The sequence below is a fragment of the Alligator mississippiensis genome, chromosome 4 (genome assembly GCF_030867095.1).
Source record: "Alligator mississippiensis isolate rAllMis1 chromosome 4, rAllMis1, whole genome shotgun sequence".
NCBI lineage: Eukaryota > Metazoa > Chordata > Crocodylia > Alligatoridae > Alligator > Alligator mississippiensis.
In genome coordinates, this window is record NC_081827.1 from 164,984,256 (window position 1) to 165,003,519 (window position 19,264).

Genomic DNA, 19,264 nt, shown 5'->3' on the forward strand with positions numbered 1-19,264 from the left:
CTCCTTCAACATATTGCCATAGCAGCTGTAGTCTTCTAAGGCCCTTGAATTGGCTCTTCATCTTCCAGCTTAAACAGGAGCAAGCTGGCAGTAAGGTGTTGTCAGTAGCTATGGAATCTACTTGCTTCTTTAGCCTGCCAACACTCAAGTGTTGTTACAACAAGCTTATCTGTCCTCCAAAGCATTCTTCAATAGGATAGGTCAACGAGGGTATGCAGGTGCAGCAAAGGCCCCACCTGTATTTATCATAGGCTGAGAGTTTCTTTTGCAGAGAAGAGTCACTTTGAGCACCTGAAAATTTCTTTTGAATAAATCAGCCAGACTTCTAGGAAGCAGAAGACAAACATTTCAAGCTGCACACTGGCAAACACAAGTATTGGGCAGGTAACAAGGACTCTACAAATGTCTGTTCCTCCTCTGTACAATCACCTCTGTATGCATGTTAAAGCCAGAAGGCAAGTATTCTGATCAATTTGTCTGACCTCTTGCAGATCACAAGGCAGAATTTTACCCACCAATTTCAGCAACTCCCTCAATAGTTTGCCATCGAACTAGATCATAGATGCATGCACTCTCCATCTGGTGGTTTCATGTGATGGAGAGGCTACCACATCTTTTGCTGATCTGGTTCCAAGAGTTAAATTTTCCATACCAATTAAAATGTGCACTTTAGCCTGAATTTTGCATGTTTAATCTTCTAGCTATTCTATCCGGTTATGCCTTTGCCTGCTAAGGCATGGGAAAAATGAAAATCAGGTAGGCTATCAGAGTGGGTATGCAGTTGTTGTCTGGTAATCATTAGCCTTCCACTTAGTTTTTCCATGTTTACAATATCGTTTTAATAGCAAAATCTAGACACACACACACAGAACTAAACACAGGACTTTACATGAATACTGACCTTTATTAGTTTCTCTTAGAATACTGTACAAAGGAGTAATAAAAATATTCACACTTTGTCTTAGAAAGTTCTCTAGATGAAAGACTTTTGTATACATGAGGAGAAAGGGCAACTGGGAAAACAAACAAAAAACACAACTACAAGTCTATGTACAATGCAAGAATGCGGCATAAAAAAAATTGATGTAGCTCACTGAAATTGACCCAAAGGGTTTATTATGCACACGCATACTTAAAATATATATTGTAAATCAAAGCAATATAAATCATATGAGAGAGTGAATGTGTGCTAAAAATGCAACCCAGCTGTTACCCCTTCTTCAAGGACCAGTACCGTATTTTATATAAAAATTATTGTTTACAACCTGCTCAATTGTTCTTAAAATAAACCCTCACAGACTAAGTAGCCCTGGATCTGAAATAAGAAGGCAGCACTGATCCTGCAGTCAGATCTGTGCAGAAGGGTTCTATAGCGCCTTGAAAGAAATCCAGCTGTTTGAACCTGATTACAGGGTTGGGTTTTACCTCCAGTCATGTTAAGCCAGTGGCGTTCTATTGTCCTGTGCTCTGTGGACAAGTATGAAGCCCTCACAGTAACTGATGAAAAAGATGCCACAGCAGCAGGCAAGAGGAACAGCTTTTGCCAGGCCAATGCCATGTATGTACCAGTATTTAAAAACCTTGGTGTCTCTGCCTTAGTGTTCATTGCAGAATTAAAATGAGAAGCACTTGCAGTAGCCATGTCTCCTCCTCCTTGCTACTTAGTCACATTATGAAGCACAGCTTCTGTTCCTTATTCAGCTGAACTTCACCCCTATCACTATGCAGAAAGCCAGCACAGGGCATAGGGTGAGATTTGTCGAAGTGCCATGTAAGACGCATTCCAAGGCGTGAAGAGTCAGTTGTCTAACTTGCTATTAAGTGCTTGGGAAATTCCATTCCTGGTTAGAGAGGCTTCATGAACAGGTAGAAATGCAAAGGCCCAAACAAGGCAAAAGAGAGGATTTTCCCTTTGGGATTATCACCACAGTGGATGCAGGTATATTTAAATGTCCAAAAATTCTAAACTACAGACAGATGTTCTGATCTAGGAGACTTGTAGGTGCTCTCCCCCCAAATATGGTTTTATATCACGCAGGAGTTTCTTCAGCACTTTTTGCTACTTTCTTTGACTCTCCATGGCAAGACTGGCCCTTCCTCATTTGTCATCCGATTCTGAGCTGCCATCTCTGCTGTCCTTCATCCCCAGTCTTAACTTATATGAGCAGCTTCAATTCAGGGTTCTAGGTTATCTAAGGGGATGTCCATACCACAGTTCTGGGTTCAGATGCATTGTGACCAGAATGTGACATTTGGCTTGTTGGTGAATATTTTAATCCCCCAAAAGAAATATGTTATTAAACTTATCTATTAAGGCTTTAACAACCAATTAAAAAAAACCCTGCACTTTAGATTTCAAAATGCACCTTTGAAAAGTTCATTTTTTATTCTGGATATCTTTACACTTCATCCTTAAACACTACTCAGTAAGTGTTACTATACTAGTTTTAATTCATGCTACAATTTGTCCAGGTCCTTAGCTAGCATAAATTTTCAGAGCTTCCTTGCTTTGGGTGGAACTATACTGCCTTACACCAGAGCTGTTCCATTCAGAATGGCCAAGGGTGACATGTAGGGCAGATGCCAGCACCCTCCCCACCCCACTATGCTGTACTGCATAGGCAACCCTCCTGCTATGCCCCAAAGGCCCCCCCCCCCCCCCCCCCCCCTGCATCGTGGCATCACTTGCAGGGGCAGTAAGTGGAAGTTGGAGGGAAGAGGGGAAGCCCAGAGACTCTGGTGGCAGCAGCAGTTGGAGCGATGGGGAAGAAGCAAAGCTTAGGGGCTGCAAATTGACCCATTGGGAGGGCCACATGCAGCCTACAGGTTGCAAGCTGGAGAGCTCTGCTTTACACCATGCCAGAATCTGGCCTCTACCAACACTTTATGATTCTGCTCTAAAAATAGAAATCACTCTGCCTTGGCATGGTTTACACATACCACAAAGAGAAAAACAAAAAGAACAGATGTCAATATGGGAATTATGCTTTAAAGCAAAAAAGCCCTTGATTTTTTTATTTTTTGTCAAACAAAGTAGTTCTGTGGTTTCCTGCCCCACTTTCTATGAAAATTCCAGCCACTAAAATCATAAGTTTGCCACCTCCACTTAGGTTTCTTTCTGTCCAAGTACATGACAGCTCCCCATGAGCTACTAGATATATAGATTTCTCCAATAATGTATCCTTCAGGCTACATAAGTTGCCCCATTTGCCTATGTGAAAGCATCGTTACTACAAAGGTGAAGTCAGCAATCTTACCATTGGTATTTCAGACACTTATCCACAACATTAATTTCAGGACCAGCTCAGAGGTACTCATCAGCCCTTGAACAAAAACAGCACTAGACTGAAGCAACTGTTTTTTTCAAGAAGCTATTGACTAATAGCATGAAAGAGTGTACTAGCTGCAGGGGTATGTGGTATCTTAACCAAAGCAGCAATCCTCTGTCACAAAGGACGGGGGAAGTCTTGTATCAAATTAACTTTCTGCATTTGTCAGCCTCCCTTTTTAAAAGGTGAAAGTTTAAGAACCCAAATCAGGTTCACTTTTTGCCGTCTTCCTCTTCATTAATATTTAAAGCATCATTTCTAACTGTGAGGCACTCTAGAGACAAGAAGCCTCACAACAGGTCTGTGAGGTAGGTAAAATGTTATTCCCCTCTCCTCTGCAGAGTAGATAATGAAACCAAGGCAGAGAGGTTAAACGACTCACCCCAAACCACATGAGCAGTAGCAGAAGAGCTGGGATTTGAGCGCAGGAGTCCCTAACTCCCACTTCTGTGCTTTGACCATTAGATCTGGTCTATATTTGTCAGTATCCACTGTATCACCTACTCATTTCTAAAGCAACACTCAACTAACACATGAACTAAAATATCTTGAGTGTTTACAGCATCACCACCAAAACCTTGAGACAACTAGAGCTCTCGGAAACAAAACAAAAAAATCACCATTAGTACACAAAAGAAGCATGAGAAATAAAAACAAAAGTCTACTGCAGTCAGCACATGATCCTCTAGAAAACTGCTGCTTTAGGAGCACTGGAAGTCTACTCTAGCCAGCCAGAGCTATACCTGCTGTGAGCAGAGAGCACCAATTTGGTGAGGAAGGAAGTTCAGTTTTGCTACTGTGCTGCATCCCTGGGTAGCCCTACCTCACCATCACAGCCAAAGCACCTTCATCTCTTACATCACAGTAAGCCCCACGTTTATCCCAGACCTTGATTATAAGAACTTTTCTTCAGCAGTCCCTCTCCACGCAGGGATTACTGGGGTTCTACTGCAGAGTGTGATTGAAATTAGAAATAACCCAATCCCCTCAAACTAGCTTCTGAGGGTACAGAAAACTGCTCGCCTGCATGTCAGAGCACCCCATACCAGATGCACATCACCCAGCTGAGCTTGGGGGAAGGAGGAAAGGAGGGGCAGGGCATTTCTTCAGTTGCTCCTTCTTCATCCTAATAACCCGAAGTGCAGAAAACAATTATTCCCTCAGACCTCCTGGAATGAGCTCACAGTGCATGAATAAAAGCAAAGTGAGAGTCTGAAGCCAAGAGACTGGTTGATCAGCAACCCCTGATCTTTTATCCAGCAACGCTTTATGCAATAGCCTGCTCCCCACAAACTGCTTTTCCTGCTACAGCCCCATTGCCCCCTACCCCTTTTCTTGATGTAGGACTTGTACCCACTGACATGCAACTCCCCCCAACCCTCTGAATCGACCCACTAGGTCAAGGGCAAGCAAGCAGGGGCTTTCAGTCTGCACAAGAAACAAAGGCAAAGCATACCACTCAACCTACTACACACTAACAATCTTTGCTGACCAGGAATAGATGGGTGATGGTCAACTCTAGCCGTGATCTGGGTGCTAAATGGAAGCAGGGAAAAAGATGGGCTTTAGGTGACATATAGATGTACTTTTACCACCGTAAGCACACTGCCCACCTGGGATCTCCTATGCTGCCGGTACAAATTAAGAGCTACAGTGACCTGTTAGGCCTGTTGCCATTTGTTCCACAGCTCTGCTAACCTTGCTAATGGCTGTTCTGGAGCCTGTGGGAATAATGCTACAACATCCAGGCTAGAAGTCACTGGGGCCAATAACTGACAGGTCTCCAGGCCCAATCAGAATTCACAAAACTTTTCCATGCATGATGTCACATGCTAAACTTTGTTCCCAGAGCTAGGGATTTGGCAAATCCCACTGATCTATGCAGACACAAGAGGTGGGCAAGAGGTTGGGGTGCGAGGAGGAGGAGGAGGAAGAGGAAGTCATTCAACTCCAACCATTCCTACATCCCTGTTTGTACCAGCATGCCCACTACCAAGCAACAACCAGTTGCTTGCTAGAGTCCATGCGTCAGTCCTCAGCCTCCCTCACTTAGTCCCAATCTCCACATCAATAGCTCAGGCAATAGTAACACTTTCCAACAAACCAAAAGAGGACTTAAACACTTCCTCCAAGTGCTGCATGGGGTTATTGCTGGAAAGGGGCCCATGAGATGTGGCAGAACCTCCCACCCCACATGTTCTAAAATACAGCCACTTCCCCTCAGAAAAATGCCCAGACAGACAGACATTGGTAACAGCTTGAAGTAACAGGAATGAATGGGACCTCAAAGGGGATTTGGGATCTGCCAACTCCCCCCCCCATGAATTGTATTAAAATGTGCCATGGAAACAGGAAAGTCTTGCCCAAAACACAAGGTAGCACCTTCCTGTTTTCTTCTTAGAAAAGCAGTTCATTTCCCAGTGACAGCAGAGAAGTTTAAAAAATAAACTCTACCCCACAAAATTCAAGTGACCAGCTAGCTGGGAAATCCGACCACATCCCCTTTAATTTCCCCACATAACCCTTTGTGAGTGTGTCCAGCCTCAAAAAGGGAAGGTATATTTTAAAGTGCATTTGCCAGAGCAATAAGTACCAGCTCTTATGGCATTCCTCCCACCTTGCCACTCTCTCCAGTTAGTGTACAGGCTGGATGGAAACCTCCCCATAAATGAACCTATTTGTACCTTGAAGTCTCAGCACATCTGCATCTATGTGTGATATTGGAGTAAAATAAGTCTAGCCCATGACCTCCAGCTCCATGCTAAACTCTACTCAGGATTCTGCTACTCTGGAGCCTGCTTAGACTGACTGGGCATGAGGATCCTGCATGCGGTATACAAGTCTACTGGATACTGCATTTAAACAGCTGTCGTGAAATTGTATCCCAGTGTGGCATGGAGGAAAAACGGGACTAAAGAGAAAGGATTTCTGCCCCCCTCCCTGCCAGCTCACTTCATCCATGAAGCTTAGTATTTGTTGATCCCGAAGATGCGGACACCATGAAGCTGCGGCAGTTTGGGGATCAGGACACTCATGAGGGAGATGGTGTTGATTATGAAGTGTATCCGGTCATATTTTGTGTAGAAGCTGGTTAGGAAGTACCTGGGAGGAGGGAGGGAGGGAGAGAGAGAGAAAGAGGGAGGGTGGGAAGTTGAAATACAACTGCCCACATCTTTAATCAGTGCTGTTACCCCCAAGGGCATTGAGAGATGGACCACTTGTTGCTTCTGCTACAGCCTCTCCCATTCCTTTAGTGGAAGAGTTTCTCCCAGTAACTGATCCCACCTCCAAATGTAACCAACAGATTACAGTACAAAGCTGGGCTGCAAATCTGGCAAATACCACAAAACACTGGGCACCATTTAGATTTTGCCACATTCCCAGGAGCTCTCTCACTCCTTGTCCCAAAGGCTGCAAACACGAGCCAGAGATATTCTGAAAGCCAGGAGAGGGCACTGGTTTGCTGAGGCAGCGCCTGCAAGAGGATAACTAAGATGAGCTGGGCTGGGCTATGTCCAGCAGGACAACTGGAAGTACTCACAGCACAATGGGCATGATGGTGAGGAACTTGCGTGATGCTGTGAACTGCACGCCGTAGTCCATCTGCTCCCAGTGAGTGAGCAGCCGGGCCTTCCCCTGATCCGGTGTCTCGAAGGGGGTTCCTTTCACCGTGTGCAGGAAGATGTACATGCTCTGTAGCAAACACAGGCAGAGGGTAAAGCATGTATGTGACTCCCCAGACCAGCAGCCTGCAAAGCATTCATCTGGAAAAGGCCTCAAATGGCCAAGTTGAAGTGAATGACTTGGCCACTAGGGTAGTGTAAGAATGAAGTTGTAGCCGTGATGGTCCAGAAATTATGCAAGGCAAGGATTTCTTAGGGCGATATCCTTTTATTGGACCAACTGCGTAGTTGGGACATTCGAAAGCTTGTCTAACATTATAGGACATTCTTTCTAAGGTATCAATTATAGGAAGCTAGGCATAGCAAGGTAAGCACAGTATACAGAAAGGCCCGAGAGAAATTCTCAGAGGTAGCAGGCACAATTAGCAGAAAAAAAGAAACAGAATTCTGGGAAATCAAGGCCTATCAAAAGGGGGAATGGGATGGGGGGGACAGTTTCACCTTTCTTTAGGAGTTTGGTAAATTATAATGGGCTATAAATCCAATATCAGTGTTTAGTCCTTGGTTTGTAGTGTCCAGCCAGCTTACGTATTTCTGTTCCCAAGTTTGCCTTTTAAAGGTGTTAGATAGATTTCCCTTGAGCAAGAGGATAGCGAGGTCAGACATCGAGTTGTTCTGTGAGGAACGTGTTCCTAATGGTGAGTGTATGTCTCCATCCTTTATATTTTTTCTGTGAGAGTTCATTTACCATTAGGAGCACATTTCCACACAAGGAATCTGAGACTGACCACCCCGCCATCCCCCTTTTTATATACTTTGATCCCCGAGGAAGAATGCCTTACAACTGAAACCTTGTCTAACTTTATCACAACTACATAGTTGGTCCAATAAAAGATACCACCCCAAGAAATCCTTGCTTCTTGGCCACTAGGCACTGTCACCATCTGCTGGCAAGGCAGGCTCTGTTTTGGCAATTAATTTTGAGGGATGTTAGATTGCTTGGGCCCCAGCTCAGAAGTCAGGCTGCTCCAGCCCATGCTTCCAGGTCTGTACCTGAAAACCCAAAGACCTGCAAGCATGCTGGCTGTCACCTCACACAGTACAGAGCATAGTCATATCAATACATCTAGATGCGAGGCAAGGACTCTAGTGGGTGATCTTTTACTGTACCAACTGCATGGCTGGGATAGACGTAGACAAGCTTCTGAATGCAGCACTCTCTTCTCCAAGTCATTCAAAAGCTGGTCTAAGATGACAGCAGCTGTGCAGTTGGTTCAATAAAAGATACCACCCACAACAATCCTTTCCTCCTGCGCATTTCCTGGACCATCACGGCTACATGACTCCAACACTACAGATGTATCTAGATAGGGATACATAGGGATTTGAACTTCAGTATCAAATCCCTTCCTGCTGCATAAAGCACACCCAGAGACAACACAAGATGCACCTCCTGCCCTGAGAAGGCAATGAACTGAATCACAATGCCCAAAACTCTGCACTGGAGGTGGATGCAGAGGCTGTTGGCAATCAGTGCAGGGGGTGCTGGTAGCTCCTTCTGCTGGGTTCTGTTCCCCTACCTATCCCAGAAAGTCATTTCACCTCTGTGTGGCTTGCATATCCACCATCCCCAATGCAAAATGGGGAAAACATGATCGCAGTGATTCTCAGTTCACAGGGAGGGGATGTGAAGATTTAAGTTACTCTTGTTTGCGGTATACTTCAAAAACCCACCTAAAAGGCACTGAAGAAAAGCAGGTCAGGGAAGCAAAGCAGGGAACCCAGGCTTTGTACTGAGGGTTAGTGGTGAACCAGGGAAGTGATTTCATGGCTCAGTGCCTCAGTCTCCCCATCTATAAAATGAGATGAATGGTGACTCCTTTTGCACAGAGCTGTTGGAGGACGGCAGAGGGCTTAGTCTGCCAAGACAAGGTGTGTGAGAGGAGCCAGAAGGCAGCATATTCTTGGAACAACGCTCCATGTGCTGTTTGGCACCACATGCTGTGGGGCACCAGTAGCAGGTCTGTGGCTGTTGTAGTTCACAAGCAAGTGCTACTGCTGCATTCAAAGCCTTCCTGCTTCTGAGCTGTAATGGGAGAAGTCGGATCGGCACAAGAGCAGAGCAGAGCTGAGCCCATCTGCCATCAGCCTGGAGATTTATGGGAGGGGGCACTGGGGTCCCTGCCTGGGGGTCGATTTCTGACCCTGATTAATCACAACCTGCAAAGTCATTTGAACTGACAGGCACACATGACTACTGGGGACCACATCTGTGCTGAGGTAATGTCTGACCTTGGACTCAGGAGCTGCTGCAGGGAGGTTGCAGCCTTGCTTGGGGAGAACCACATGCCAGGGCTGTGTTGGGGAGGGGCTGAGGGGAAAGCAAGTCATCAGCAGCAATGTGCAAAGGGGATTCCTCTGAGCCAGAGGAACAAAGGAGATGGCAGAGAATGGCTGTGGTTTTGTTGTGTCCCAGCAGAGGGCAGCCATGTGCCCACAACCTGCACATGCACAGCAGCATGCTTGCAACTGAGGCAGGCAGGTCCCAGGTCCCCACTCCCAGATGGTCTCATAACAGCCTGGGAAAGGAACCACTTCCCTGCTGTCACGCATGTTCCTTGTGCATTATGCACTGGCACTAGCACACCACTGGTGCCACACACACGGCTAAAACCTAAATGCCTATCCCCCAAGTTGCCCATGCTCCTCTCTTCCTGACCCGTCCAGTTGGCCAGTTCATGAGTCATCAACTAAACCCTCCCATCCCCAGTGCTGCAAACTCCCCTGGGATGCACAGACCCTTTTTACTTCTGCACCTGGAACAGCTGACATGTAGGTGGAGGCAACAACACCACGCACATAACCCACAGGTTTGTTACACTGCCCACCTCTCTCCATGCCAGATGCTCTGAGGCCAGAGCATTACAGCTCCTGGTCCTTGGTCTTTCGGCTTAAAAGTATAAAGAGCCTGGAGGTTGCCAGTCCAAGCCTCCATGTCAGCTAAGAAACATCAGTCCCACAAGCTGCTCTCATCCCACGATGCTCTGCTATGAGCACTAGAACGAGAGAAGGGTTTTAGACCAAGCCAGCAGGGGCAGGGAAGGGCCCTGTGCTGCAGACAGGAGCTAGTTCAGTTGCTGAAATAAGACCCCAAAAATCAATTCACACAGGAGCCAAATACCCAAGCATTTGGGGGCTACTCACTAACCTGGGCTGGATTTGAACTCATGACCCACAGGCAAAAGGGGACAAGTGTGGAGTTCAGCACATCCACGTTCACAGGGGTTCTGGAAGGGGAGGGGGGTTTAATTCTACTGGAATTTATTCACTGTAAAGGAGTAGCCACCCATGTGACTACCAAACCCCATCATGGCTTGCTTGTGGCCCAGTCAGCCATGGCAAACACTTACCATGTTGTGGATGATGTTGGTAAGAGTCCAGACCACAGGGACGCTGAAGAAGGGAATGCTCAGAAGGACCACGTGCAACAGGCCAATGCCCAGGACATAGGAGAGCCAGATGCCCCGGCTGTTCATAACCCGGGTGTTGGGGTTCACCTCGCTGTGAGCTGTGCCCACGTTCATGTTGGCTCCCACAGAAGCCAGGCAGACCTGAAACTGAACCGAGAGTCACATCAGGGCTCTGTTGTTCTCCTGAGTAAGCAGCTTGTAGGAAAACTCCATGCAATTTCCCCATTTACTCACCTCTCCCTGCCTCACTACTCAACCAAAAGCAGCCCAAGACAGAGCACAATCTTCTAGTTAAGACTGCCGAGAATGGGTTCGGTTCCTGACGCTGCCCCTAACTTGCTGAAAAACCTTAGGCAGGTCCCACCACCTCCATGTGGTACAAATGACATTCTTGATACATGTTAAGTAACAGACGACATTCTTGCACTGTAGCTAAATCCATTTGCAGCTGAGATACAGTGGGAAGGGCTGAATGTAGGAGAGGTTTGCAGCTCCTGTAGTACATTTGGTACAACCAGGACAGGTGGATGACTTGCTTCCTGTGACTACCCTGGGAAAAGCCAGCTGGGCATTTTACAGGCAAAGATGAACCAAGTTTTCTAAGTGAAGCCATTGCTGAAGCCTTGTTTGGACAAATCCTGCAGTATAACATTGCCTTAACATGTCCTGTTACATCTGGATCCTGCTAAGACTTAGTGGCGAAAGGCTTTGCATGCTGGACTGATCCCTCAGAGTGGAGTGGGGTAACCTGTGCCTGCAGGGGCCTGCCTGGGACCAACCACATCACAAAATCAGGCCCTTATTTTGTACAGTCTTAAACACCCTGCGCCCCAGTCCAAAGTTATGCAGAGGTAATTAAAGACAGTGGAAGGAGACATGAGGAGTTCTGGGTGAGGGAAGGTATGATCCTTTCACAGCAAAGTGAGGGCTGAAAGGAGAGAGATAGTAAGGCTATAGCAGAAAGTGGGAGCTGCAAGGGAGAAGGTTATAACCCTGCCAGAGAGCACAAGCCCCAAAGGCACTTGAGGGCCACTGAGTCCGATTCCCAACAGCAAATCAACAGCCAGAACCCATTTTCAGTTGGCACCCAGGGTTATGAAGAGCCCTAACTACCACCAGAGGGGCTAGGGCTGCTGGCCACCATGTATCTGTGCAAACAAGCAGCACATGCCACATGCAGGATTCAATACAAGACACACAACACAATGAATTGTCAAAGGTACATCAACCAGTGGAAGGAGGAAACCTATGAGGAACAGGACCTAGCTGGGGAGATCTACGCATAGCCCCCTGTCAAATGATGCTTCAGTGTGTTCTACACGATGGAGATAAAAACCAGCAGGACAAAGCAAACAGGAAACCACCAATTTCACATACCCCCTGCATTAGATCTCAGCTTGTCTGTATCTGTATACTCCACAGCAAGTTCCACCCAGGAGCAGACAACAACATCCTTTGGTTACAGCAACATTACAACAAAATTAATATGCCAAAACTTATGGGCAAAATTTGCTGGTCACTGGCCCATCTTCTGAGCATGCCGCCACCAGATTTCATGCAGGCACCCAGAAACTGGCCCAGTAGCCTGGTGCAGATTCAGGACCTCAAACAAGTACATCTAGGGACCTTATCCCTCAAAAGCATAAGTGTCCACATGGGCCAGCAGAATGCTTTCATACTGGACTCAACAACTCGTTGCATCACACACAGTTGGGCTTCAGGCCAGAAGTCACTGGGAGGATGTCTCTGGCCTACAGCCCACAGGAGGTCACTCAAGAGCATTGCAATAAGCCCTTTCAGCTTCTGAAGGCATGGATGCTTAGGGCAAGCACAGGCACCGTGGGGTCTATAAACATGCTGCCTTGTGCTCAAGCCAAAGGGCTCCCCATTTCTACTACACTAAATGCTTTTGTAGGGCAGGGGCTCTCCTGGTATTTCTGACCCATCCTTTGCCTTAGACTTTTACTTGGTGAATTTAAGGAGGGGACAGGGTTTTGCAGACTTTTTGGGACCAGATTTTGCATGAGCAGAATTTGGGCTGATAACCAGATACAAGGATAACATCTCCACCCTGGCACTTCAGAAGGGACTCACAGCATGCAGCACTGGCCTCACTCAGCTCCCAATGATTTCTACAAGACTTGGCCCTGACTCAGGCAAAAGGATGAGGTGGCATATGAAGCCTGACAGCAGAAGATGACTTAAAGGTCATCACAGTCCCCACTCCCCTCTTCCACTGGCAGAAGTATAGTAAGGATTTTACCCTGCCCTGTTCCCCACCTCGTGGGCTAGCTCACTGGAGGTATGGGCCAGGAGCCCAGGATCCAGGAGCTTACTGACCGGAGGTATGGCCTAGCCCCTGATTCCCAGAAGGTGTAGAAAACTCTTTATAATAGCCCCAAGGCTGCTGTGACTTATTCTAAGACCAAGCAGGTACTTGCACATCCTTAGAGCACTCCCCCCCCGCCGAGCACGATGGCTGGGCCACACCCCATGCAAGTGCAGAGGAACTGATAACTGGGCTCACCGCTGTCCTAGCCACAGAGCAGGCCTAGGCACAGAACAGTTCCTCCTTCCCAGAGGGTTCCAGCATCATCATCTTGCCAGCCTGGCTCCCACTGCTTGGAGACTGGGTGCAGGCTGCCTGGGAGCCCAACAACTCTATCTTCCTTCTTGCTCCTGCCAAAAACAAATGCTATCATCCCTGCAGCTGCTGTGTCCTTCAAGCCTCGTCATTACACATGTGGGTGCTGCTTGCTATCACAGACATCTGGTACAAGGCAGCACTGCTATCTGAGCAGCTAGCTGAAGGACAGAGGAAGACTTCCTTCCACCCTTGCTTAGAAACCACAACACCACAAGCATGCAGATGGTGGGTGCAGGAAGGGGCTATTGTGCTAACACCTGCAAGCCAACTTCCCCCTGCAGCTTCCTTAGTCAGAGGGCCTTACCTATTAGGGGCCTGGCCCTAAGACTGTAGCAAGATTGAGGCTTGGTCTAACCATGGGACTATAAGCCAGGGACTCCGGCAGCCCGAGCCTAGCTTAGCTACCCAGACCATTTTCAGCAGGTCACATAGGGCCTGATCTAAAGCCCACAGAAATCCATCAATCATCTCCTGTGGTGCTCTGACACCCCTTCTTGTCTAAGGGCACACTGACTTCTGGGCACCCAATCCAAGGACCTCCAGTGCCCTGATTTTCAGAGAATGCTGAGCCCGACCTAGCCAAGCTGGGCTGGCAGGTGCCCTCTGGGAAGTAAACATAGCTGGGCTTAGCTCAGTTCCCACAGACAGATGGGCCCCAGCAGGCTGCACATGAGAGGGCCAGGAAGGCAAAAGCAGCTTCTTACTCCTCTCGAGCTGTGTGAATGTCAGGGACCAACTCAGCACTGGTAGGCTGCAGGATGGGAACCCAAGACAGGAGTCGCAGGAGGGGGCTATAGGTCAGGGCTGGAAAACATTAGAACTGGATGGATACAGAAGAGGAGCAGCAGGTAGGAATGTCTGGTGGCCAAAGCTCTGACAGATGAGCCTCCCCTCTCCCTTCACTTTGGCTGAGTGCTTCCCGTCACTAGTGTAGCCCCAGTCTTTACCCTGAGCCTGGCAAAGCATGAAAGCTCGTCTGCCCCTGGGGACTCCAGTTGCATGGCTGGGAAGAGAGCAGAGCAGCCAGCTGCTTCAGGGGTGTGGCTGGAGTTTCCATTGCTTTGTGTTTCCTATGCGTGGCCAAATCCCCTCTGTAAAATTACAGAAGCTAATAAACTGTGCCCTGGGTGTAGGGGAGGAGCTGCTGGCTCTGAGTGTTTAGTCTCCATTAATTAAATTTTGGCAATAATAGGCTGAAGCCCGTGTGCTGTCTGGAGCAGGGTGAATGATGAGTTTTCTGCCCATGACACAAATATTGATCCAGGAATAGAGGAGCTCTGGATGAAAGGGACACCTGCAAGCGAGGGTGTTATTGCAGGAGAAGGCGGAAATGAAACATGGAAAAAATATTGTCAAATAATAAGTAATATCATTTACATTCTTGAGGCCTTTGCAGACATAAACTGATCCCCAGGGTGTTCTTGTGGGAATGGTTTCATCCAAGTCTGACCCTGATCTTAAAAGTATGGAAAATGAGGCACAAAGAAGGGAAATGTCCACATTTCACATATGATTTCTAATTTTGGCTTCATCTTTTGTGCTGAGAGCCCAGCTCCTGGCACACACACATGGTCTGGCTTTCAGGGGATGTTAAGTTGGATTCAGCTGCCCTAAGGCTGAACCTTTTGTAGGAGGGGAAAGAGGGGGTCAGGCCACCCCTGAACTGACCTGTCCTCACTTTAAAGCACAGAAAGTCATCAATTCATTCCTGGTTGTCACCCACTGAGCCCAGAGGGAACCTACAGTCCAAGACAAGAGCAAAAGCCATGGGACCTCATCTAGGGATGCAGCCACACCCCACTTCTTGGTCTCAGAGGGGCAGCACAGAGAGCTTCAGTGACCCAGCCAAGAATGAAGCCAACTCATGAGCCAGGCGACTTGAGAGCAATTCAGTTCTCAGCCTCTCACCCACCCACAGCCAGCAACAAAAATCTGCTACTGACATTGCTGGCCCCAAATGATCTGCTGGAGGTGTCATGAGGATGTGACTCGCTGCCCAGTCAAGCATGGGGTGACAGGATGGAGAAGAGAAGGCTGAACACAGGGTCCTGTGACCTAGGTTCTACTCCCAGTTCTGCTACTGACCTGCTTAATGACACTGATCACGTCACTGCCCCTCCCTTTGGACAGGAAGGTCCAATTCCAAGTATGGTCTTCAGGTCCTAACATAACAGAAGTACATTACGTTCTGACTCATCAGGAGAATGGCTGAGGTCTCCCCCAGGGCAGCAGCATCAGTGATCCACAATTCCCCAAGTAACTGAATATTTTTGGCCCTTCTCCACTGGACAGCAGGAGCATCTGCTCTGGAGTCACAATTATGCAGAGTGTTTCAGGGATTACAGGAGTGGTGCTGTGGGAAAAGGCAGCTGACGCCTGGTGGAGCCAAGCGACGTCCAGGGCAAAAGCCACAGTTCCTCGTCTGGGGGTTCTGATCCAACTTAGAGTCACGGGTGAAATGAATTGGGCAAGTCTCAGCCCAGCTACAGTTCTACCCAGTTACCAAAATATCTTGCAGGCCAGAGGACCAATTCTTCTCAGGAAGAGACTGGGAGGGAAGCAACAAGGGCGCAGAGGGCTGCACGTTGGGATGAGGCGCAGTTGCAGAGCTGTGTGTATGCGAGATCGGGGATGGAAGCATAGGGAGTGCTGGGGAACCAGGACACATTGGCAGGGGCTGTGGGCTGAGACTGGGGTGAAGCTGGTTCAACCCCCTGGTTGCAACCTCAGTCATTGCCCCCTTTTATCAGCACCCTGATTCACCAAAACCCTTGGGGAGGGGAAAACTCTGAGTTTCACTTCCCAGAGCTTGGCCACCACCTAAGAGCAGAGCCACCTCCCTTCTTGTACAAAAGAGGTATCTGAAGCTGAGGCCAAAGGCTCCAGCAGTGAAAGGCTAAGGCTAGCTCCCAGACTGCTGAGTGGGCGCTCAGAGCCTGCAGTCAGGTAGACTGGTGGGGGAAGGGGAGGAAGTCTGGCTGTGCTCTACATGAACTGCCAAGACAGAGCGCACAGGATCACGTGGCCCATCGGATTCACTCCCATTCTACCCAGCAAACCAACACTCCTGGAAATCCTTAGCTGGCTGACATCTCCAGCCAGGTGGCACCTGTGCAGGTAAGTTACTGCAACGCACTTTAAGAGGCACGGCTGCCCCAGGGCCACACTGCAGTGCAGCTCACAAGGGGTTAAGCCTCTCACCTTGCAGGTGAATTTGTTTACCAGCCTGTGGCTTCTCCCTGGAGCAGGTGACCCCTGGGGTGCATCTCCCCAGGGCCCTGCTCAGCACACAGACGGCTGCAAGTAGAGGCAGCCTAGAGGCAGCCGTAGGAGCTGGGGGTTCCCATGGAACCAGAGTGATTGCATTTGTGCTCCGCCTCAGAACAAGCACAAGCTCAAGACCTAGGATCTCTCCAGACACCCACGCAAAAGCAAAAGCAAACCCAACCTCCGTCTGCTCACCTCGGTCAGGAATGGGGGAAGGGAAACTTGTGCTAACAAGAAGCAGAGCATGCCCTGCAGGGCAGAGAAGCCATTCGTGGAAAGGGGCCAAGAGAACCCTGCCCCAAGCTGGGCCAACGCTCACCAAAGTCAGCAGGAAATGCACTTTCCTACACCAGGGCCAAGCCAGACCCAAGGTCTCTGAAGGGAGGAGGAGACCTTTGGAAGCAAGACTTACAACACAAAGCACCAAGGTGTCACATAGCATCCATCAAGAAACCACCAAGGTGTCACATGGTATCTAGAAAGATGAGGGTAGATAATGGCCTTCAAGGCAGTGGGTCACCCCCAGGCAGCCAGCACCAGCACACTGGCTGCGTGTGTGCTAGCTGCTGGGAAAGAGGATGGTCTCTGGAGAAACACTTCTGCATAGTGTCCTGGAAGAGGGTAGCAGCTCTCCCAGTTCCACCAAAAAACCAGAAGAGGGAGTGAGGGAAGCAGGGAAAGGTGGCTGGCAGGTACCTACAGTCATTGGTGTTTGCCATCACTGAAGCACAAGCTGTGCTCCACCCCCAGGACCACACAGGGACCTTGCACCTCGTTTAGGGCCTAGGACCTTTTGATGCACAACGATCCTAACTCTTCAGCATGAGTGGGGCTCCTGTGGGATGCCACAGGTTGCCAGCTCCTAGACCAGCAGTTCTCAAGCTATTTATACTCAAGATACCACTGGAAAAATGCCAGCTCTTAGTTTTCACTTGACTTTTGCTTACAGAAAGATAACAGAGCAATTTCTTCTGTCACAAAAAACTCAAAGAGCCCACAACAGGTCAGAAGGCTTTTAACACTTTAGATTCCTATTTGAAATCTCTTAATAGTGTTAAAATGTGTGGCACCCTGCAGCACTCCCAAAACAATCTCAAGGCAGCCCAAGTTCCCTGGCTGAGAATCACAGCCCTAGGGAGTTTCCCTGAGGAAACAGCACTATGAACACATATCCAGATTCGTATTATGGTGGCTCCCAAGGGCCCCAGTCTGGGCCTGGAGCCTCTCCTGGTGCAAGGTGCTGTACAAATGCAGAAGAGATCAGTCCCTGTTACACTCCTTGTTTTGGCAGGTGACAGAACAAGGAGCAATTGTGTTCAGTTGCAGCAAAGGAAATTTAGTTTAAATACTACGAAAAACTCTCACCAAGAGGACAGTAAAACACTGGAACAGGTTACCCAGAGATGTGGTGGAATCTCCATCCTTGGAGGTATTTAAGACCCAGGTAGGCAAAGCCTTGGCTGGGATGATCTAGTTGGGGATGGTCCTGCTTTGAGCAGGAAGCTGAACTAGATAACCTCCTGAGGTCCCTTCCAACCTGAATTTTCTATGATTCTACGCTGAGATAAAGCTGAAGTGAAACCCAGTGGGATGGAGGTGCCAGGGGCTCTCCAGGGCAGCTTGGCGAAGGAAAGTCCCACAAACCCACTAGACATGAACTCTTGTCCCAGGACTGGGCTGGGGATTCCCACAGCCCCATCCAGGCCTCCCACATCCAGGGGAGTTTTCAGGCAGGAACCCCAAGAGTAGCGGGGGATCAGCTTGCCAAGGCAGCCTGCACTTGAACAGGGGAGGGAGGAAGAAGTCTCCCAGTGTCCCCATGTTCCCTCCAGCCTCCCCCTCCCCCCAAGCCAGCTTCCATAGCAGCTCTCCTCCCAGCCAAAGCCTTCCTCAGAGTCTTCCCACTCTTAACCCTTTCCCTGCCAGCCCAGGGACCTGTTGCCTCGTGGCAGCTCCTGTCCTGCTGGTCCAGGGGGTGTTGTTCCATTGTCCCAAACATCGCCCCAGTTCCATGGTGGGGGAAAAAGGCTCCTTCCCCCTGTGGCCACAGGTTCAAGTCCACCTCTCGGTATCTCCCTGCTCTCTCCCAGGCAGACCAAAGCCCATACTGCAACCGGTCTGGCAGCCTATAGGGCAGCATTTCTCAACCCGTGGGTCACAAGAATACATGAAAGCGCAGCGAACAAACTTTAAAAACAGGTTCTCCTTTAAAGGAGAAAAAATGTGGGGAACCGTGGCTTTTCCAGCCTGCCAGGGGCTCCTGGGCACACACTGGGGGCTTTGGGGTGGGGAGTGAGGGACACTAGGTCAGGGCTGGCCATCAATGCTTACAAGTGGGGCCTGGTACAAAAAAGGTTGCGAACCACCGATCTAGGGGAACCCAAGGTGGCTCCCGGCCACAGACTGGGCATGGGGAGAGGGGCTTTGTCCGGGCTGGATCCCATGAAGCATCCCCAGCCCCCCGCCCACTCTCGGCTCAGTGCAGGGGATCGGGTGGGGGGCGGTGGGGAGAGCCCCGCACCCCCAGCCCGCACTCACCGCGCAGCTCCGAAACGGCTCCCCCAGGGCCCGGACTGGACACCAGAGGCCTCCCCCGCCCCCTGCAGCTCTCGCAGCAGCTGACAACACAGCAGCGCACCGCCCCGTCCCAGCGCCGCCCGCGCCTGCCGGGCATGCTGGGAAATGTAGTTCGCCGCCGCTGCCCCGAACTCCCACGTCCCCGGCTCTGCCACTGCGCCTGCGTCGTCTCTCGGGCGCCGGGCGTGTGCCCTCGGGGCTGGGTCTGGGTCAGGATGAGGTCCGGCAGGAAGAGCTAGGGCTGTTTTGGTGTGGAGTGGGGTAGTGGCGGGGGAGGGGGGAGTTGGTTTGATACCCGCCTGCCATTGTCTCAGGGGTGCTTACAGGACTTGGAGCTGTAGCCTCCAGCTG

General features: G+C 49.3%; 1 protein-coding gene across 4 annotated transcripts; it reads right to left on the bottom strand.

Annotated features, from left to right (window-relative positions):
• Positions 1-884: 884 nt before the first annotated feature.
• ORMDL3 (ORMDL sphingolipid biosynthesis regulator 3) lies at positions 885-18,975 on the bottom strand. Of its 4 annotated transcripts, XM_019482518.2 has the most exons (6): positions 18,875-18,952; positions 15,155-15,231; positions 12,950-13,101; positions 10,363-10,569; positions 6,871-7,022; positions 885-6,431 (listed from the first exon to the last, which is right to left on the bottom strand). In XM_019482518.2, the coding sequence occupies exons 4-6, from the start codon at positions 10,534-10,536 to the stop codon at positions 6,296-6,298; spliced, it is 462 nt and encodes a 153-aa protein (XP_019338063.1). In that variant the 5' UTR covers positions 10,537-10,569; positions 12,950-13,101; positions 15,155-15,231; positions 18,875-18,952; the 3' UTR covers positions 885-6,295. The 4 variants fall into 4 exon arrangements, with proteins under 4 accessions (XP_019338063.1, XP_019338066.1, XP_019338065.1 ...); XM_019482521.2 differs by lacking the exon at positions 15,155-15,231 and having other exon boundaries at positions 18,875-18,962; XM_019482520.2 differs by lacking the exon at positions 12,950-13,101.
• Positions 18,976-19,264: the final 289 nt, after the last annotated feature.